Raw genomic sequence first — 22,795 nt, 5'->3', positions numbered from 1 at the left:
AAATATGCATGGAAGTGAAGCTTCACGGTGGGCAGAAGCTTGGAGGGCCAGTGTTTCCCTTAGCCAGAGCCTCCTGTCTGCCTTGGCAGTCCAGAAAGCATATGCAGAGATGTGCCTCTGTCAGCCTGGGTCCCTGAGATGAGACCCTCAACCCATGACAGACACGCAGCAGGCAGAAGGCACGGACTTGGTGGTCTCAAGCCACTGAGGTTTCCAAAACGCTTGTTACGGCAGCGTAACCGCGCCTCTACTAACTGATGGAATAAACTGTATGATCGAGAAAAAAAGAAAACAAAAGGATGGGAGGAGTTGTTTCTAATAACAAATGACTTCTCTCAACTTAAATCGCCCCTGTTACTTTCCATCAGTTTGAGATCAATGAACCTCTAAAAAAAAAAACCCAGAACCATCCAGTGCCGAGTGTGCAAGGAGATACACGGCAAGGGACAGGGCACTGAACGCCCGACTTCTAAAGAGCAAGAAAGTCTGGATCTGAAAGAGACCAAGATTAAAATTCTGCCAAGAGGGGCACACGTGTCCTAAGACAACAGCTCACGCCACACCCCAGGCCTTATTGATAACAGGCATCTACTGAGTGCCTGCTGCTTGCAGTTGCCACGTGGATGGAGCCCGACAGGCATCTTCACTTGGTCTCTGGTGGACTGTGCCCAACGGCCCAGCCAGACAAGCTGGGGCTGGAAGAGGGGAACACGGCCGTCTCGCATGCAGGCGGGCAGATCCTGCGATGGTCACCCCCGGCCCCGGGGACACCCACTCCCCCACCCTGCCCGGGTACCTGAGCCGGCCGCGGTCAGCCAGGAGCATGTGCAGGTAGCGCTCCAGGGAGTTCTCATTGAGGGCGCAGCGCAGCCAGGCGCGGCCGCGGCCCACGTCTGAGGCGATGTGGCGCAGGGCGTAGAAGCGTTGTAGCTCGTGCTTGCTGAGCACCTCCTTCACGTAGAACCAGAACACGGGCTCTGTGGAGACAGGGGACCACACCGTGGGGTGCACATCGCACGCAGAGGAGCATCCAGGGGCCATGTGGATGGTGGTGAAAGAGTTACTTCTTAGCATGGAAAAGGAAGATACTAGAGAATATACCCAAAATAAACGTAACCCCCCCTACCCAGGGAATTCCCTGGCAGTCCAATGGTTAGGACTCAGGGCTTTCACTGCCATGGGCCTGGGTTCGATCCCTGGTCAGGAAACCTAAGATCCCACAAGCTGCTTGGTGCAGGAAAAAAACAAAAAATGACCTGATCACCATCCAGAGGTGATCACTGTTAACATTTTCAAATCAATCTCTTTGCCTGCACTTTGCTTTTTTCTACAAAACTGACATCTGTGATAGCTGAATCGTGACTCCCAAAGATAACCACATCATAAGCCCTGGATTCTGAACATCTTACCTTACATAGCACATGGGGACTCTGTAGCTGTGACTAAATTCAGGATCTTGAGACAGGGTGATTACCCTGGATAGTCTCTCTGGGCCTGACATAACCACAGGTATCTTTAAAAGAGGTAGGGGGAGGGCTTCCCTGGTGGCTCAGGGTAAAGAAGCCACCTGTCAATCAATGCAGGACACATGGGTTGGATCCCTGGTCCGGGAAGATCCCACATGCCTTGGAGCAACTAAGCCCATGCGCCACAACCATTGAGCATGGGAACCAAAACCAGTGGACCCACATGCTTCAGCTACTGAAGCCTGCTCACCCGAGAGCCCATGCCCCTCAACAAAAGCACCCACAGCAATGAGAGGCCCATGCGCCACAACCATTAAGCCTGTGCTCTAGAGCCTGGGAACCAAAACCAGTGGACCCACATGCTTCAGCTACTGAAGCCCACTCACCCGAGAGCCCATGCCCCCCAACAAAAGCACCCACGGCAATGAGAAGCCCGCGTGCCACAACCATTAAGCCTGTGCTCTAGAGCCCAGGAACCACAGCAAGAGAACCCACCACAATGAGAATCCCATGCACCACAACACAGAGTGGCCCCTGCGTTCCACAAGTAGAGAAAGCCTGTGCACAGCAACGAAGACCCAGCACAGCCAAAAAAGTAAAAATAAATAGTAAAAGTTTTATAAAAAAGAGGGACAGGGAGGGAGATCTGAGGCAGAAGGGAAGGCAGAGGCATGACCAGAGAAGCAGAGCCTGGAGTGATGCGGCCGCAGCCCAGGGGTGCTGAAAGCTGCTGGAAACTGCCAGAAGCTGCCAGAAGCCGGAAGAGGAGAGGAACAGATCCTGCCTGGGAGCCTCCAGAAGCCACCAGCCCTGCCATCACCTTGCCTTTAGCCCAGTGAGACTGACTCTGGACTTCTGCCCTCCATAAATGTAGGAAAATTAATTCGTGTTGTTGTAAGCCACAAAGTTTGCGACAATTTGTTAGAGCAGCAGTAAGAAATTAACATATCGTCATACTGTGTGCTCTGTGTGTGTGTGTGTGTGTGTGCACTCAGTCACTTCAGTCGCGTCTGACTCTCTGTGACCCTATGGACCGTAGCTCGCTAGGTTCCTCTGTCCATGGGATTCTCCAGGCAAGAACACTGAAATGGGTTGCCATGCCGTCCTCCAGGGGACATGGGTACATTTAAATATATATATATATATATATATATATATATATACACACCACACATATGTAGCTTTGTATCTAGACTTATTTCTTTCCTTGTCTAGATCATGGACATTTTCTCCGTAACATTTAAATATCTTTGGAAACATGATTTTCGATGCCTCCCCAGTAAAACACAATTTATTCCATGACTGCTGGGAACATAATACAATGCCAATTTTCCCTGTGTAGTGCTTTGAACATCCCTGTGCATAACTAACTGTCCTCATTTCTAGTTCCTTCAGGGAGATTTCTGTATGTCTAATAATAGGAACAGATTTAAGGCTTTAAGTGAAAGCTAGGAAGTGTGTTTTTATCCATAAAACAGTCATCATGTCGCTTCACATCCTGCCTTTTTTGTCCATACACACAGATTTTTTTCATAGGTGTGATTCTAGTATATACCTAATTTTCTTTACTTAATAGTAGTTTATCAATACTTTTCAATTTTGTCAATAATAGTAACAGCAACAACAGGGGCAGCCACTGCTACTTATTGAGCATTAAGTACGTACCAGCCACTGCACTCCACACTTTTCATCTAACCTCAGTCCTCTCAACCACCATGGCCGTCTCCAAGTCAAAGACAAGGCTGAGACCCAGCCAAGTGAAGTAACCAGCCCAGTGATACAGTGGGACAGCAGAAAGGGACCTCAGAGCTGTCTCACTGTGAACCACATCATCACACCATCTTGCAAAGTGAGGGGGCCTCTGCCTCCTTGAAAAGGATCGTGTTCACAATTGCTTGATGGATTCCAACCCAGGAGCTAAACAGACTCACTGACCCCTCTGAGAAGGCGACAAGATCTTTGAACCTTCCTTCTAGAAGGATGTGAATACGCATATCTCCATAAACTTGACACCAGGCTGACAAGCTCAGTCTAAGACTGCAATTCAGCTCAGGGAGCACAGACTGCCTTCTTCCTGGGAGCCATGATCTGGGCGAAGCTATGGGCCCCCAGGTAGACAAGAAGGACACGTCCCTAATAAGCTTCTGGTCTCGTGGGCAGGACAACAGGTGAGGAGGTCTTCGGGGGAATGCCTCTGGGCAGGTCCCTCAAGCATGCTAAGCTTCAGACTCCTCTCTCTTAACAGAAGCCCCGAAGTGTAGACTCCCTCAGGGTTTCTGGGGTAACTGGAGAAAACGGAGATAAAACACTGAGCGTGACGTCTAGCCCACCGTGACCAACCACTGTTTGCTAAAGAATTACCTTCTTATCCGAGAGCATACAGGTTGTTTCCTCTTTTCCTTTTTCTTTTCACAGCATCTAAATGTGTACATATGTACAAGTGTGTGTGTGCATTTGTGGATCAAGTCAATCTCTGAAATCATTTCAAAGAAACATCCCAAGGACTGGTAAAACCACCAGCAGAGTGGATCACTCAGAAGGCCTTCTCTCAATCCCTAAATGCCAAACTAACCCCTTTCTGAAACCCACTAGTTACTTCTTTAAAATTTTAGCTCAGTTGCAGCATGTGGGATCTAGTTCCCTGACCAGAGATCGAACCTGTACCCCCTGCATTGCAAGCATGGAGTCTCAGCCACTGGACCACCAGGAAAGTCCCCTGAAACCCATTAGATCAGTCCAAACCACACAAATGCCTAACTTTTCTTTTCATGTTTCCTATTTAAAAGTTAAAAATTTTTCTGTTAGAAAAAATTGGCCTAGGCAACAAAGTGTTGCATGAAATCACTCTGAGTCAGTGTCTGTACATAGAGATAGAATAAAGCGAAGGAAGGCTTCTACTTGAAGCCTCTCTCAGAAACCAAGACAGGACATTTGCTGAGAGTATCACTCGGGGCCAGCCGGCCAGGCAGCCAATAACCTGCATTGTAACCCACCAGACAACCATCAGTACATCCAGCACGACTTCAGTCCAGAGACTCTCACCTGCATCCGTCTTCTTTGAAAACTGCAGTCACCTCCCTCTGACCTTGAAAACACATGAAACACTTCAAGGTGTGTTTTCACCTTTCCATTTCTAAATTGCTTACCGCTCCGGAACCCTTCTAAAGCTCGCCTGAGTGATGCGGCTGCTGATCATCAATAGCCCAGCAGGGCTCTGCTCCCACTGCCAGAATTAACGTGGTCTATTTAAAGCGCAGCTCACCTGCCACTTAACACCTGCGGTGTCCATAATTTAATTGGGGCGTATACACTGATTGCTTACTGCTCCAAACCAGAGGAGGATTCCAAAAGGGGGTGAGGGCTTCTGGTTCTCCCAGCTTCTGAAAGCCATCTGCTGACAAGAACAAGAGCCAGGAGGGGAGCACTAAGGTGAGCTACCTGGGGGTCCCTGCTGACAGAGGATGACAAAGGATTTTTGCAAAGTTTCAATGCTAACCGATGCCAATTCAAAGAATGCACTTTGGTGGACAAAAACCCTGGCTCAAATTCTAGTTCAGGCCTTGCGTGACCCTGGGCAGCTTATTCTTTCCTTCATTTTCCTCATCTGTAAAATGGGGATAACTACCTACCTTTGAGGTTTGAGATGAGGGGGGAAAAATTGACAAAATAAAGCATGTGTATGAAGTACTTCATGGCCAAGACAGGCAAACAGCAAGCCTTGCCCTTTCTTCTGGCCACTGTGCCTCTCTTTCCCAGGGTATCTGTGTTCCATTTGGTTCTCTGTAAAGTGCCCTTAACACCACCAACCACTGTCTCGCACAGGGCTTGGCAGGTGACGCGGGCTGAGCAGCGACCTGGCCACAGCAGGGCGGGCGCCTCAAATCGCCTTACTCAGCGCCCCCTCGTTCTGGCCCTGTTTGACATTTTGTATGACTTTTGTGTGACCTTCGTGTGATAGAGTCTTTCCTGTGTTTTTAATTTTTTAATATTATATAAAAATATGATTGATCTTGATTGCTGAGGGTTTTTGGAGCTTCCTGCAATTCTCTGTCTAAAGTGAGTATTCCCGTGGCCTCACCCTGGTCCCAGCCCTGGACCAGTGGGCCCTCCCCACGACTCTACCTGAACCACTAGAAGACAGGCTTTGTCTCTTTTCAGAGTGAAGTCAGAAGACAACAACCAAAGGGCCAGATTCAGCAGCCCCATCACTGTGTGTGCAAATAAAGTTTTATTGGAATACAGTTATGTGCATTTGTTTACAAGTCATCTGTGGCTGCATTCCTACTACAAAGGCAGAGCTGCTATAAAAACTTACAGCCCACAAAGCCTAAAGCACTGTACTCACTATTCGATCCCTTAAGGAAGAAGTTTGCTAACTTCTGTGCTAGAGGTAGGAACTCTTCATAGCCATGTCAATCTGGAGCTTCCTGGGGCCACTGTACCCCCTCTCATGTAGAGTGGTCCACCTGGGAGAGAGGCCAATCCAGAGAAGTGGTGACGAGAGAGACCCAGGGACAGACGTGGGGGATGCTGAGCCCCTGGATCTGGCTCCACCCCTAGTTTTCTTATACTCAAGTCAGGAAGTGCCCTTTTCTGCTTCGGGCTGTCTGTGGGTCTGGCTGTCACTTGCAACCAGAAGAAGCCTAATGCAGGGAGCATGTTCTTCAATCACCTGATGATCATTTCGGGGGGACCCACAAGATGGCAGGCTTGGGGGGGAGGGGAGGTATCCTTCAAAATTAAACAAGAAACAGGGGCCTCTTGCAGCAGTCCAGTGGTTAAGACTCTGCCTTCCAATGCAGGGTGTGTGAGTTCAACCCCTGGTCGAGAACTAAGGTCCACATGCTATGGGGTATGACCGAAAACCTTAAAATTAAATTAAAATTAAAAATAAACAAAAAAAGCACCAGTCAACAAGAAACAGAAAACACTAAGACAAGGAGGTAGGCTCCCTGAAAACAACAAAAGACAAATTCAGTCTGGAGGTACAGACAGCCATTTGGAAGGCTCTGTCGTGGGCAGAATACCCACCCTCCTGGCCTCCACCTCACTGTCTCAGGGTACTGCCACCACTCCACTATCGTTCAGCCACTCAGTCGTGTGCGACTCTCCGTGACCCCATGGACTGCAGCACGCCAGGCTTCCCTGTCCTTCACCATCTCCCGGAGTTTGCTCAAACTCATGTCCATTGAGTCGGTGATGCCACCCAGCCACCTCATCCTCTGTCGCCCCCTCCTCCTCTTGCCCCCAATCCTTCCCAGCATCAGGGTCTTCTCCAGTGAGTCGGCTCTTCGCATCAGGTGGCCACTCTGGGCCTCGCATTCATGACAGGAACAGAAGAAAGAGGTTAAGATAAAGCCAGCTCTATTACCTCGTTTTTTTCAGACAAGGATAAATGCACACAAGAGAGTGAAGAACATGTCAAGACTGGCTAAACCGCTCATGAGCTTTGACCTAGAGAAAGACACCCCACAGCCCCAAACACAATCAGGGCTATGATAAGCCAAAGAAGAAAACAGGGATGGATTTTTCATTAGGAAACCAACAGAATCAGCCATACACAGTATCAACCATCCCAGGAACAAAAGGCAAGCCAAGTGCTTCCACATTTCCGTCTGAGACCTGGGTGACCACAGGCGTCCTCAAAGCCCAGGTACACCTGTCATGCACAAGTGCACTGGCAAAGCCGAGTTTCCAACGAGGGGCCGTGGCTTTCTCACTTGTCCATGACTCGATCAGCCACAGGGCCGCCTCCTGGAACTGGAGCACAGGGACTGGGCTTTGACCACGAGGAACACATGATAAAGACTCATACAAAATATGTAAACGTGAAACTTTTTTTTGCTCTCTTAAATTGTGGCAAAACATACATAATAAAATTTACCACCTTAACCATTTCAAGTGTGTAATTCAGCGACGTGAAGTACATTCACAAAGTCCTGCAACTACCACCACTCTCCATTTCCAGAACTTTTTCATCATCACAACAGAAACCTCACAGCCATTAATCACTACCACTCTCCCCATCCTCCCCTCCCACATCCCGCCCCTGTAAACCTCTATTCCACATAATTTCTCTATGAATTTGACTATTCTAGAGTCTACGTGTAAGTGGATCACACAACATGTGATCTCTTGTGTCTGACAACTTTCACTTAGTATGTTTTTAAGGCTCATGCATGTTATAGTAAGTAGCAGCATGTCTTCTTACGATTGAATAATATTTCATTATAAATAGTATGGGCTTGCCAGCTGGCTCCATCGTAAAGAGTCTGCCCGCCAATGCAGGTGATGCAGGTTTGATTCCTGGGTTGGAAACATCCCCTGGAGAAGGGAATGGCAACCCACTCCAGTATTCTTGCCTGGAGAATTCCATGGACAAAGGAGCCTGGTGGAGCACAGTCCATGGGGTTGCAAGAGTCAGACATGACCGAGTGGCTGAGCGCAAACACACACACAGAGTAAACACCACACTTCGTTATCCATTCACCTGTCATGCACGTTTGGGTTCTTGTTTCTTTGTTTTGGCTCTTGTGAATAATCCTGCTATGAATATTTGTGACTCCCTGCTTTCAGTTTTTTTAGGTCTGCATCTAGGAATAGAATTGTAGGATTGTTTGGTAAATCTATGCTAATTTTTTGAGAAACCATCAAACCATTTTCCACAGCGGCTATACCATTTTACATTCTGAAATTAAAATTAACTCTGCTATTAAATTCCCTTTCAGTTAGGAAAACAAACTTGCCAGTAAAGGCAGCTTAGCCACTGTTCTGTTTTTTGTGTTTTTTTCAGTTGTAGTAAAATTCATTGAATATAAAATTCAGCATTTTAAAATGTGTAATTCAGAACTTGATGCATTTTTAAAGAATAAATAAACGCACGATGATCTGAGATTGCTTTTGAAGACTTCAGTAGATTTAAACGTAAACATCCCTACTGACTCTAAAGAACAAGTACCAATTATCTTGGTGGGGGTGAACGGAAATTACAGAAATAAAGCGAGGAAAGGAGGGAATTGGCACTTACTGCCCAGAGGGGACCTGGCTGCCTGCTCCGTCTCCCTCTCCGCCTTACCTCATCACACTCTTGCTGTCACTCACCCTGCAACAATCCCCCAGGTCTCCTGGCCACTCCTCCAACAAGCCAAGCTTGCTCCATCCCAGGGCCCACCCAGCCACAAAAACAGAAACCACACAAGCTAGCCCACTGAAGGAACTTCACATAAGACATCTGTTACAGAGACCGTGGAAGCCAAAAAGCAAGTAGGAGATACCGAGGGAACCCAGAGACAACTGACGTCAGACATCCAAACCATTTCGGACTTCCCGGGTGGTCCAGTGGTTAAGAACTCCATGCTCCTAATGTGGGGGGCACAGCCAGTGCAGGGGGACACGGGTTCAATTCCTCATCGGGGAAGATCCTGCATGCCATGTGTCGTGGCCAAAACAAAAAAGGACCCAACCCTAGAGCCAGAGGAATCAAAGGTGGTGCCAGGTGACGCTACCGTGGCTGTGGGTACCAGCTGGACTGTGGCAGAGGGACCGAGGGGTAAAGGAGGGGAACAAAAGGAAGGCCTGACTGGCAGCAGAAGAGGACCTCCACGGACCACAGGAAGCACTCTCACTGCTAGAGATGCCCCCCCAATCAAGCTGCCTCCCTGTCCTCTCACCTGCCCCCCGCATCACCACCTCCCACTGAAAGGATGGGCAAGGGGGCCTGGGAAACAGCTTGCAGGGGGAGGGCAGGGAGTCAACTGGAGAGCAAAGACACGACTGAGTGCTGCAGGACTGTGTGTGTGTGTGTGTCTGTGTGTCTGTGTGTGTGTTTGTGTGTGTCTGTGTGTGTGTTTGTGTGTGTCTGTGTTTTAGGCAAGAAAATTTCTTTTTTTTTAAAATTTTAATTGGAGGCTAATTACTTTACAATATTGTGGTGGTTTCTGCCATACATTGAACTTGTTGAACCGCCTGGGATTCCTTCTCCCAACAACAGGACGGCTAACCCCTTCCCTTCCTTTGGGCTCTATTCTAATGTCCCTATCTGAGTACTCTATAGAGAAGAGGAAAACCTCCACCACGGCAGACTGCTGCAGGCTCATCTAACTCTGTCCTCGCTTCCACCTGAACCCACAGATGGACCACACGTCCCAGCCTGCTCTACGGGGGCCATGTGCCTCTCAGGTGCCGCCTCTCCCTGGTGCCCTCCTCACTCACCTCTGGGGGCTGGCTGGCCCTGGGCGCAGCTGGCGTCTGGTTCCCAGCTCTAACACTAACACCTCAGCCCGGCACAGCTGGTCCTCGTCCACGTGACACAGGGGTCCACGCGGCACCTCCTTCATGCTCCCAGTGGGAACCTCCTCCAGCGCTTCCCAAACCTGAGCCCTGTTTGCCTCTAGGGGTGTACTCCATCCTCCGTGCAAGAGCCATTTTCATGCTGACAGGGTGAAGGACCCACGGAACCAACAGGCTGGATAATAACTCGAAACTAACAACTCTGAGCCCAGGTTTGAGCCTTTTGAAAAAAAAAAATTATTTACTTGGCAGCATCAGGTCTTAGTTGTGGTCTGCTGCTGCTGCTAAGTTGCTTCAGTCGCGTCCAACTCTGTGCGACCCCACAGACGGCAGCCCACCAGGCTCCTCTGTCCACAGGATTCTCTAGGCAAGAACACTGGAGAGGGCTGCCATTTCCTTCTCTGTGGTTGTGGCATGTCGGATCTTAATTCCCCAGCCAGGGATGGAACCCACATCCCCTGCGTTGCAAGGCAGATTCTCAGCCGCTGGACCACCAGGGAAGTCTCCGGGTCTGAGACTTAACATACAGGACATCAAGATTAAACACCTCTGAAACAGCCAGAGGTCCCCTCTGGCCAAGAGACACCAGTCTGGTTACAGCAGATCTTAATATGGGCGTACTAAGTCTATCAGTCATGTCCAGCTCTTTGTGACCCCATCGTCTGTAGCCTGCCAGGCCCCTCTGTCCATGGGATTCTTCAGACAAGAATATTGGAGTGGGTAGCCATTCCCTTCTCCAGAGGATCTTCCCGACCCAGGAATCAAACCCGTGTCTCCTATGACTCTTGCATTAGCAGGTGGGTTCTTTACCACTAGCGCCACCTGGGAAGCCCCAGATCCTAATATCCTGAAATGGTTTTGTTCCCCTTTCTAAGTGGCCACTGGCCCAAGCCCTCAGCCACCCCAGCGGTCAAGGACCCTCCCCAGGACTCTGTGGACATTGCCTGAATCTAGCATCTCACTGGTTAACACCTCACTCATGGGGACAGCACACTGGCTCCCTCCCTAAAGCCAGGATTTCCCCACCAGCTGCTGAACATTTTTATTGCCAATCTGGACATCTTCTCTGCCCCTTCAGCAAACATCATCCCAATGTCTCTTTCACCAGACCTAGCCAATTTGCAAGTTTGCGAATTCAACAGAGAAATAAAAACAGGGAACTGAAAACATGACAGGGATGGAAGGGTGGGGAGGGTGGACTTCCCCTCACGATCAAAAGCATGGGCCCGGGGCTCCCCTGGCACAGGCAGCTTCCTCCACAAATAATTTTCTACAGAAATGAAATTGTTACCCAAGGTGACGTGGTGAAGCAAAATATAAACTGAGATTTGATTTAAATGCAATCAACCATTTTCAAAAATCCCCACCGAGGATCACGGGAGTTGGTTTCTCTAATTTTAGAGTTGGGGGTATACTAATACCACCTGCTTTCAACTGTGAAGACGCACAGACAGAAGGGGCGGGGCTTGGCACCCCAGGAGAATGAGCAGCAAGACCTGAAGTCTGGGTCCTCCAGTCATCATTCCGAATGCAGTCTTTCTATGGCCAGGTCTTTCTAGTACACTGGAGCTGCAATGTGAGCAAGAATGGACCCAGCCCCGGACCACCGAGAGAGGGAGACAAGAAACCAGGTGGCATCATACTGAAGTTTGTCAAGAGGAGGACTCAGGACTACGGCGGGGGGGCGGGAGCGGGGGGGCCGGGCGGGCGGCAGGAACCAAGAGGAGGGGCACTGTCAGGCTGAACTGGTGGGCAGCTCGTGAATGACTTTGAGAGATATCTGAAACTTCAAGAGAGAAGAGATCAAAACCACCATGAGATATCACCTGGCAGCTGGCAGAATGGCTGTCATCAGAAAGAACACAAATAGCTCTTGGGCTCAGGTGTAAGTGGTGGCAACCTGGCGAAATGCACCAAGGAGGTCAGAATCATGAGCAAATATGGGACCCATTATGATGCCGCCCTCAAGAAAACAGTGAAGAAAACCGAAGCCAGCATGCCAAGCACACCTGCTCCTTCTGCGGTAAAACCAAGAAGAGACGAGCCGTGGGCACTTGGCATTGCGGTTCCTATGTGAGAACAGCAGCTGGTGGTGCCTGGACCTTCACCACCAGCTCTGCCATCACAGTGAAGGCTGCATCAGAAAGAAGACCGAAGGAACTGAAGGACCAGGAGAAGTGGATAGTGGTGCTAGCTTCCCAGGTGGCGCTAGTGGTAAAGGACCCGGCTGCCAATACAGGAGGTAGAAAAGACGGTGGGCTCCATCCTTGGGTCAGGAAGATTCCCTGAAGAAGGAAATGGCAACCCACTCCGGTATTCTTCCCAGGAGGATTCCATGGACAGAGGAGCCTAGTGGGCTACAGTCCAAGGGGGCACAAAGAATCAGACACAACTGAGCAACTAATACTTTCACTTTTAGCCTATAATAGATAGGTTAATTTATGTAACAAAATTTTAAAACACAAACACACAAGTAACAATGTTGGTAAAGACGTGGAGAAATTGGAACTCTTATATATTATGGAGAGACTGGAACTCTTGTGCATTGCTGGTGGGAATTTTAAAAGAAGCATCCAGTGTGGAAACAGTATGGCGGTTCTTCAGAAAAGTAAACGCAGAATTACCATGTGATCCAGCCTTCTGCTTCCGAGTGTGCACCCAAAAGAACTGAAAGCAGGAGCTGGAACAATTATTTGTACACCCATGTTCGCGGCTGCACTTTTCACAGTAGCCAATAAGCAGAAGTAACCCATCGACAGACGAGTGGATAAACAAAGTGTGGTCTATCCATGCAATGGATTATCACCTAACCTTAAAAGAGAAGAAAATTCTGACGCATGCTACAAATGCATGAACCTTGAAGACATTATGCTATGTGAAATAAGCCAAATACAAAAGGACAAATACTACATGACTTTACTTATATGAAGGACCTAAAGTCATCAAATTCATAGAGACATAGATTGGTGGTTGCCAGGGGCTAGTGGGAGGGTAAATGGAGAGTTGTTATTTAATGGGGGTGGCATTTCAATTTGGGAAGATGAAAAGGTTCTGAAGATGGATGGTGGTGATGGCTGTATAATGTGAGTGCACTCGATGCCTTTTAACTGTACACTTAAAAAGGGTTAAAATGGACGTTTTAATGGTGTGGATACTTTTTTGATCTTTTCAAGGAGATAAAACCAGTCCATCCTAAAGGAAATCAGTCCTGAATATTCATTGGACGGACCCATGCTGAAGCTAAAGCTCCAATACTTTGGCCACCTGACGCGAAGAACTGACAGATTGGAAAAGACCCTGATGCTGGGAAAAGACTGAAGGCAGAGGAGAAGGGGATGAGATGGGTGGTTGGCATCACTGACTCGATGGCCATGAGGCTGAGCAAGCTCTGGAGTTGGTGATGCACAGGGAAGCCTGGCATGCTGCAGTCTACGGGGTCACAAAGAGTCGGGGCATGACTGAGCGGCTGAACTTTATGACAATTTTTAAAAGAGAGAGAGAAAAAATAGAAGTCTGAGCACTTGCAGGGGAGAAGGAGGCTGAGAGGAAGCCCGAGGGCTGGCCAGGGGACCTGGGTGAAGGGCAGAGCCGTGCACTAAGCAGGGGACACAGGAGCAAACACGGGGGTGACAGTAGGGATGAAGGGTGACTCAGTCATGAAGACTTTCACAAGCCCTTGTACGTTCAAACGGAGACACTCGGGAGAAAGGCCAGGAGTTGACCTGTGGAAGATATAACTTAATCAACACATAGAGAGCAATTTTCACCAAGAAATTCAGACAGTATGTGTAGAAACAAGAGTCAACAACAGAATCCAAGAACACATACATGCTAAGTCACTTCAGTCATGTTGGACTCTCTGCGACCCCGGGGACTGCAGCCTGCCAGGCTCCTCTGTCCATGGGATGCTCCAGGCAAGAACACTGGAGTGGGTTGCCATGTCCTCCAGGGGACCTTCCCAACCCAGGGATCAAACCTGAGACTCTTATGTCTCCTGCTTTGGCAGGCAGATTCTGGGAAGCCCATTCCAAGGATAAGTAATATTTAATGTCTGAGGGTGAGGAAGTGATATGCCAGGAAGGATCTGCAGAGAAATAGAAAGTGTGCCAAGAGGTTGGGCCATGGCATTACAGAAGAGAGAAGACAAAGTGTCAAGGTCGGAGGTGACAAAGGCTGCTGAGCAGATAAGGAAAATTACATTTAAGTTTTATAAGACGGGCATCTCGATAATAAATGTGCCTCTGGTATGTTCAGAATCAGGCCCATCACCTTGTAACAGACTGCCAACACATAACCTGATGGTGATCTACAAGAACATCAAATTCCAAGGTAACTGCATTGAAATGCCACTTTTATAATTGAGTGGGTCCCCTCAAAATTCATCTGTTGAAATTCTAACCCCCAAAGATGATGATATTAGGATATGGGGCTTTGATGAGGGTGGCGCCCTTCTGAATGGGATTAAAAGAGGCTCCTTCTAACACATGAGAGCACAGTCAGAGGCACGGGCTATGAACCAGCAAAAGGAAGCAACTCGAGAGTGACCACAGCTCGAGGCGCCTGGGGAATCACGAAGCACAGTACTGTGCACACTGAACAATGTGCTGCCTTCCCACCAGAGGATACTTATTGAGCGTAATTTTATTGAAGAACCCATATACTTCTAGACACCATGCCAGGAGCTGGGAAGTCAGGAGGAAGTGAAACAGACACGGTGCCTGGCACGCCCAGCGCACACCATCGAGCGGCGTAGATGGACCACAGACATCTGAACACAGTGTGGCAACAGGTTTTGGCGGCAACCTCTGACCTTTGTTCTCGAAGACAGGGCTTGGCACACTTTTTCTGTAAAGAACTCGCCAATATCTGCTTAAGACTTTATGGGCCACATGGCCTCAGTCACAACTTTCGCCTAAAAGCACCCATAGACAGTAAACACATGAATGTTTGTGACTGTGTTCCAACAGAACTCTATTTACAAAAGCAGGAGGTGGGACGTGGGCTGCTGACCTCTACATTGAGTGATCCTAACTTACTCAATACTTACTGCTTAATTTACTCACAAGTTCAAACTGGGCTGATTGTGATATTTCAGAGAGTCCTCTTTCTGGAAACAATATGCCATTAAGAATAAAATCAGGAGCTTCAGGGAATTCTCTGGAGGTCCAGTGGCTAGCACTCCAGGTTCCCAATGCAACGGGCCCAGGTTCCATCCCTGGTGGGGGAACTAGATCCCACATGCCGCAACTAGGACCACGAGCAGCCAAATAAATAAAGTCAGGAGCTTTATTTAAAAGTCAGGAGAGCTTTTTTTAAAGTCGGGAGCTTCAGAATCACAATCATGTAGGCCTGAATAGAAACTCCAGCTCTGCCACTTTTGGCTCTGGTCCATTAATGAAATTATTTTTCTTTGAGCCTCATTTTTTTTCATCTGTAAAATGGGGATGCTGTCATTCAGTCTGCATAATCATTTCAACAATAAAATGGAAAAATGAGCACAAACAGTCTGACAAACCCCCTAGGTCACAGAGCTGCTCAGCATGAGTCACCGGCAAACACTAAGAAAACCAGGCCTGTGGTTCAAGGAAAGGAGTGGAAAACACCCAGGTGTCATTTCTAGGATGAATGTGTTTGAACGTGCTAATCACATCATTCCTCCCATTTCTGGCACACAGGCTCTGACTTTTCTTAAGTTGTCTTGCTTTTCTCTCTCATTTAAGTTAGGATGATTTTGGATATGAGTAAAAAGAAATCCAACTTAAAGTGCCTTAAAATATTCAGTTCAGTTCAGTCGCTCAGTCGTGTCTGACTCTTTGCGACCCCATAAATCGCAGCACGCCAGGCCTCCCCGTCCATCACCATCTCCCGGAGTTCACTCAGACTCATGTCCATCAACTCAGTGATGCCATCCAGCTATCTCATCCTCTGTCGTCCCCTTCTCCTCCCGCCCCCAATCTCTCCCAGCATCAGAGTCTTTTCCAATGAGTCAACTGTTCGCATGAGGTGGCCAAAGTACTGGAGTTTCAGCTTTAATATCATTCCTTCCAAAGAAATCCCAGGGTTGATCTCCTTCAGAATGGACTGGTTGGATCTCCTTGCAGTCCAAGGGACCCTCAAGAGTCTTCTCCAACACCACAGTTCAAACGCATCAGTTCTTCAGCGCTCAGCCTTCTTCACAGTCCAAATCTCACATCCATACATGACCCCAGGAAAAACCATAGCCTTGACTAGACGGACCTTAGTCGGCAAAGTAATGTCTCTGCTTTTGAATATACTATCTAGGTTGGTCATAACTTTTCTTCCAAGGAGTAAGCGTCTTTTAATTTCATGGCTGCAGTCACCATCTGCAGTGATTCTGGAACCCAAAAAAATAGATACCAAGGGAACATTTCATGCAAAGATGGGCTCGATAAAGGACAAAAATGGTCTGGACCTAAAAGAAGCAGAAGATATTAAGAAGAGGTGGCAAGAATACACGGAAGAACTGTACAAAAAAGATCTTCGTGACCCAAATAATCATGATGATGTGATCACTAATCTAGAGCCAGACATCTTGGAATGTGAAGTCAAGTGGGCCTTAGAAAGCATCACTACGAACAAAGCTAGTGGAGGTGATGGAATTCCAGTTGAGCTATTTCAAATCCTGAAAGATGATGTTGTGAAAGTGCTGGACTCAAGATGCCAGCAAGTTTGGAAAACTCAGCAGTGGCCACAGGACTGGAAAAGGTCAGTTTTCATTCCAATTCCAAAGAAAGGCAATGCCAAAGAATGCTCAAACTACCGCACAATTGCACTCATCTCACATGCTAGTAAAGTAATGCTCAAAATTCTCCAAGCCAGGCTTCAGCAATATGTGAGCCGTGAACTCCCTGATGTTCAAGCTGGTTTTAGAAAAGGCAGAGGAACCAGAGATCAAATTGCCAACATCCGCTGGATCATGGAAAAAGCAAGAGAGTTCCAGAAAAACATCTATTTCTGCTTTATTGACTATGCCAAAGCCTTTGACTGTGTGGATCACAATAAACTGTGGAAAATTCTGAAAGAGATGGGAATACCAGACCACCTAACCTGCCTCTTGAGAAATATGTATGCAGGTCAAGAAGCAACAGTTAGAACTGGACATGGAACAACAGACTGGTTCCAAATAGGAAAAGGAGTATGTCAAGGCTGTATATTGTCACCCTGCTTATTTAACTTCTATGCAGAGTACATCATGAGAAATGCTGGACTGGAAGAAACACAGGCTGGAATCAAGATTGCCGGGAGAAATATCAATAACCTCAGATATGCAGATGACACCACCCTTATGGCAGAAAGTGAAGAGGAGCTAAAAAGCCTCTTGAGGAAAGTGAAAGAGGAGAGTGAAAAAGTTGGCTTAAAGCTCAACATTCAGAAAACGAAGATCATGGCATCTGGTCCCATCACTTCATGGGAAATAGATGGGGAAACAGTAGAGACAGTGTCAGACTTTATTTTTTAAAATATTAGGGAATTAATTATCTCACATAACACTAAGTCCAGGGTTGGTTGATTCGGTAGTGCAGTGACATTATCAGGGGCCAGGTATTTTCCATTGTCCTGAGTTTCCATCCTGAGTGTACTGACTTTCATCTTCAGACTTGTTCCATCCTCATAGTCATAAGATCACTGCCACAGCTCCAAACATCACACAGGTCTCACACAACAACCCAGGGCCATAAGATAAGCCTTTCTGTGTCTGCATTTAAATTGCAAGAGGCCTTCTCAGAAGCCTCTTGGCAGACCTCTCCTTCCTTCCCTTTGGTCAGGATTGCATCTCAGGCCTACTCCTAAGCCAACTACTGCCGGTGTGGAATTCATTACAGCTGGCCTGATCTGATCCAGATTCACTCCCCCAGCAGGCAGCCTCAGGGCAGAAGCTGGTGGCCACCCAACAATAGAACAAATTATATTAGCAAGAAAGAGGGGACTGCAGGGTGGGGAATTACCACTGTCTGTTGTAATTATTCATGCTCACTTGCGTAACTGCAATGCAAAAGTTAAACAAACTGCAGGACCAGACTCAGAAAACACAGGTTCCTATCTCATCACCAGCAAATCAACAGTCTGAGCAAATAAACCCAGTCACTTGTCAAAGTCAGAGGAAAAGACTCTACCAGGCACGGCAGGCTCTTATTTCTGGGGTCTGAATTCTAAAGGAGACACATCAAGTGACCTTATTCCAAGCTTCTCTGGGTCCTGTGTAACCCAACTCACTGGAGAGTCTATTCAAAGGGGTCACAGTTTGGGATGCCCACCAAGACACAGCTCAGCTGGCAGTGTAACTGCTTAGAGTAATGCTTACCTTTCTAACATTTCATAGGAGCTGAAATGGGGGAAAACTCCCCAAGTCAAAAACAAAGAGAAATCTGAATGCTAAGCCAAAATCAAAAACAAACAAAAGACACACCGGTCAGAACGGCTATTATCAAAAAAAATCTACAAAGAATAAATGCTGGAGAGGGTATGGAGGAAAGCAACCGCTCCAACACTGTTGGTGGGAATGTAAATTGGTTACAGCCACTATGGAGAACACTAGAGAGGTTCCTTAAAAAACGAAAAACAGAACTACCATATGATCCAGTAATCCCACTACTGGGCACATACTGGGAGAAAACCATAATTCAAAAAGACACACGCGCCCCAACGCTCACTGCAGCACGGTTTACAACAGCCAAGACATGGAAGCAACTTAAATGTCCATCGGCAGAGGAGTGGATAAAGACGACGTGGTACCTATAGACAACAGACTATTGCTCAGCCATAAAGAAGAACTAAACAGTACTATCTGCAGAGACGTGGACAGACCTAGAGACTGTCATACAGAGTGAAGTATGTCAGCAAGAGAAAAACAAGTATCGCAAATTAACGCTTATATGTGGAATGTAGGAAAATGGTATAGATGAACTTATTTGCAAAGCAGCTATAGAGACAGATATAGAGAACAAATGTATGGATATCAAAGCAGGAAGAGGGGTGGGATGAATTGGGAGACTGGGATTGACAAATATACACTACTATATATAATAAAATAGATAACTTATGAGAACCTACTGTGTAATACAGGGGACTCTACTCAATTCTCTGCGGTGACCTAAACGGGAAGGAAGTCTAAAAAAGACCCATTATGTGAATATGTATAGCTGATTCACTCTGCTGTACAGAAGAAACTAATACAACATTGTAAAGCAATTATACTCCAATAAAAATCAATTTAAAAAACAAACAAGACAAAAACACCTAACAGCAAACTAGGGAAAGGGAGATACGCAATATATAGCTAGGGATTAAAATCATGACAAAACTGAAGGAAAACTGCCTGCAAATGCCCTTTCCCAGACTACAGCTGATGCCAGGAGGAAATCCTGGTACCCGATTGGTATAAAGGTAATTGAGAATGGTCATGCACAGATAAGGCACACTGGGCCACAGGAAAAGGCACACAGTGGAAGCACCATTCAAGCTACGGAAGATTCGCTTGAACCAGACCAACTTCCCCAGAAAAACAACAGCAACTGCAAAAGCCAGACGTGTTTTTAAAAAGAACCAAAACAAAACTGAAGTCCTGGGAGCTCTGCAAAGACAGGAAAGACATGAGGAACTCAGATCCCAAAGAGAAGGGAAGTCTACAGACATGAGTCCTAACTACATGGAGAGTCAGGTTTTGCTCTGAGGCTTTTTCCAACTACAGAGCAACTCTGGTGAGAAGTTAAGAGGAGCTTTCAGAATTCCCACAGTCTTAAAAAAGAAAACAGAAGAAGGAAAGAAAACAGAGGTCAGGACCTGCAGAAGCAGGGGGGCGCTGGTAAGCACATCAACTACGTCCCCCCAGAATTCAAGTCTACGCAGAGCCCCAGAATGTGACTATTTGGGGGAAGGCTCTAGGCAGATGTCATTAGTTGTGAGGCGGTCATACTGCAGCCAGGGAGCGGGGAGGGCGCCTAGTCTGATACAACCAGAGTCCACCTAAGGAGAGGAGGGGACACGGAGGGACATGGACACGAGGGAAACAAGGCCACGAGAAGACTGAGGCAGCAGCGGGAGTGACAAAGAGGCTGCCGACAAGCACCGTGCACCAGGAACATACCCTCCCCCAGAACCTTCCAGAAGCAACCAAGCCTGAGGACACCTAGATTTTGGACTCCTGGCCTCCAGGCTGTGAAAAGGTAAATTATCTCTCTGTTGTCTTGAACCACCCAGATTTGCCATGGCAGCTCCGGGAAGCTGATATAAGCCTGGAAACCCCAAAATACTACACCCTGGAAATACATGGACCGTCACAAATACTAAAGCCCAGGTGTGAACCGGCTTCACCCTTGACTGGACTAAGTGGGTCTCCCTCTGCCCTAACTGTCTGAGAAGCAGCAGTAAACCCTCTCTGAAGAAAGAGAGCACCATCCCAAACTTCAAAGTATCTCTACCCTTGTTCACACACAACATCTGGCATTCAGTCGAAAATAACCAGATACCGTGCAAAGACAAGAGCATATTCAAAAGGAAAACAAAAACAAAAAATAATGGACTTTCGGCTACAGGCCGGTGAGAAGGTTAACAAATCCCTGCCCTGAAAGCAAGGATAAAGCTGGACAAATCTGACACAAACGATGGCTCCGACACTCCAGAAACTGGCTTCCGTGACTTCCAACCTGGGCGTGGTTTACTCTTGAAAACTGTTGAATTCCTGATAAGAAGAGGGGCAACAGTACTAACAGGACCACAATCAGTGGCAGTCAACATGCCATCTCGAGGGTCAGGGGCCCCAGGGAGGGACGCAGACTGTGGTGGATGAAGCAGTTCTGGCCCACCGACAGAGGGCAGGGGTGCAGGGCCCCCAAGGGGTCAACTGTCAACATGCGCCCAGAGTCACAGGTCCCCAAGTTCAAGAACACCTACAAACCCGCATCTCCACATAAGATCTCATAATCGTTCAATGTTGGAATCTTAAAAACAAATTTTTAAACACACTCTACAAAGGATTTCCCTGGCAGTCCAGGGTAAGACTTCACCTTCCGATGCAGGTGGTGTGGGTTCGAGCCCAGTCAGGGAGCCTAGATCCCATGTGCCTCAGGGGCCAAGAAACCAGAACATACACAAGTAGTATCGTAACAAATCAATTAAAAATCACACTCTGCGAGGGCACTGACTTCCAAATTCAGCCGTACATGCAGCCTAACCCCCGACAACCAAATGCAGCAGGCATGCCCCTGGTAGACTCTTAGTATTATCCCATTATTGTGATTTCCAACAATGTCATTTTGTTCAATCATTACGCTGAAGTTCAGCTTTTCTCTCTTCATTTAGAGACAGAACTAATGCAACAGCCTTGTGGATTAATTCACCATTATTCACTCTCTCCAGTCACTTTCAGTTCAGTTAACGGAGCTGGAGAGGTCCACAGAGGAGCAATAATGGGCATCAGGCTGGCTGCCCCAGGAGGCGGGGAGCAGGGAAGAGCCAGGAATTTGACACAGGTCTGACCTGGGCTGGAATCCTCAGCTCTGCCATCTACCAGCTATAGATGGGAACTTAGGCAACTTATTAAATAACTTGAGACTCAGTGTCATCGTTTGAAAAGTGAGGACACCATCACCTACGCTGGAGAGTAACTGGAACGTTATCACCATGCACCAGCCCAGGCAGATCAATACCAAGGCCTCAAGCCCCTGCCACAACCCTACAAGGCAGATCCTGCTACGATCTTTATTTTACACAAGAGGAAACAGAAGCTCAGAGAGAAGATGTCCCAGAGAGCTTGTGTGTGACAAGTCGAGGAGAGGGGATTTCAACCCTGCTTCCCAATCACTAAGCTACACAGAGGGCCCAGCACCGCAGCCAGGAGGGACGAGAGAGCTGGACAAGGCTCATTTCTGTCTGATCCATCTGTTAGGATTTCATTTTCTCCATTCTGCCTGGCAAGGCCATTCCAATGGCTTTAAGAACAACCATAAAAAGCCATTTATCTGATCCTTACCAACTCTTAGCAGCTGAAAAAACACCTGCCCACCCCCATGAGGTTTTTAATCAAACATTCAATGGCAGGAAAGAGGTTTTAATCAGCCAAGGACCATCCTGCACCTGTGAATAGTTAATTACTGCTGCCGACAATGATGACAGAAGCCCCTGGCAGCCACTCAGGGGTGAAGCTAGTCTGGTCTTTGCTTCACTTCTAACAGGCCAGGAGACGGTGCAGCACACACTCCCCAGCAGAAACAAAGCCAGAGGCTACTCGCTCACCAGCGTCTCCAAGACGCAAGGGTAGAAATCATGCTAAGACGCAGGGAAACAGTGAGAATGCGAAGGCTGGTGATGCCTCGCAAATGTGTAGGTGCTTCTGTGATCATCAGGGTCAGTAACAAAAAGACAGGAATTCTAGTCTGGATGGGAATAGAAAGAGCCATTCTTCATGGTCAAAAGGTCAGAGCCTCAAGAAGGGGTGAGGTGGAGAAAGAGATTAGACGTGTGAAGGGTGTTTAGGAGAAGGTAACTGGTTAAACAATTGGAGGAGGGTGCGCATGTCTCTGAAATGAAGCAGGTGCTTCAATGAGGTTATCTTGTGAATCCGCCTGACAAGCCCCTAGGGAGAGAGACGCTCTGTCTTTACAAGTGAAAATGGAAGACAAGGAGAGGCATTTTCCCAGGGTCATGCCAGGCTTACCCTCGGAGTTTGACTCCAAAGCCATGGTTGCCTCTGCCATGCCCAGGAACTGTCCATAGCCTTGTGGTCCGTTCCACACCAGTTTCTCCAAGGTAGCTCCCCACAGACAGTAAGAAGGAAATAAAAAGAAAGAGGGGCCAGCAAGCTGGAGGGGACTCTCGGAAAAGCCATGTCCTCAAATAGCCATCAATCAGCCCTAAACCACCTCCACACAGAGCTCAGGGAAGCGTCCTGGACATACGATGCCATCGAGGGACTTCCCCGGTGGTCCAGTGGCTAAGACTCTGCACTCCCAAGGTAGGGGGCCCAGGTTCAGTCCCAGTCAAGGAAGTAGATCCCACATGTCCCAACTAAGAGTCTGCGTGCT

General features: G+C 47.7%; 1 protein-coding gene and 1 pseudogene across 1 annotated transcript in view; one reads left to right on the top strand and one right to left on the bottom strand.

Moving 5' to 3' along the window:
* SNX29 (sorting nexin 29) overlaps nt 1–22,795 on the bottom strand; it is a 595,061-nt gene that overhangs the window by 520,550 nt on the left and 51,716 nt on the right. Inside the window, exon 5 of the mRNA XM_040230635.1 lies at nt 797–977. Coding sequence (XP_040086569.1) covers nt 797–977 — 181 coding nt within the window. The remainder of the gene's footprint in view (nt 1–796; nt 978–22,795) is intronic.
* Nucleotides 9,632–14,049, top strand: LOC120859237 (annotated as a pseudogene).

The sequence above is a fragment of the Oryx dammah genome, unplaced genomic scaffold, assembly GCF_014754425.2.
Source record: "Oryx dammah isolate SB20612 unplaced genomic scaffold, SCBI_Odam_1.1 HiC_scaffold_2, whole genome shotgun sequence".
Taxonomy (NCBI): Eukaryota; Metazoa; Chordata; class Mammalia; order Artiodactyla; family Bovidae; genus Oryx; species Oryx dammah.
Note: the sequence above shows the minus strand (reverse complement) of the source record. Positions and strands in the feature narration are given on the sequence as shown.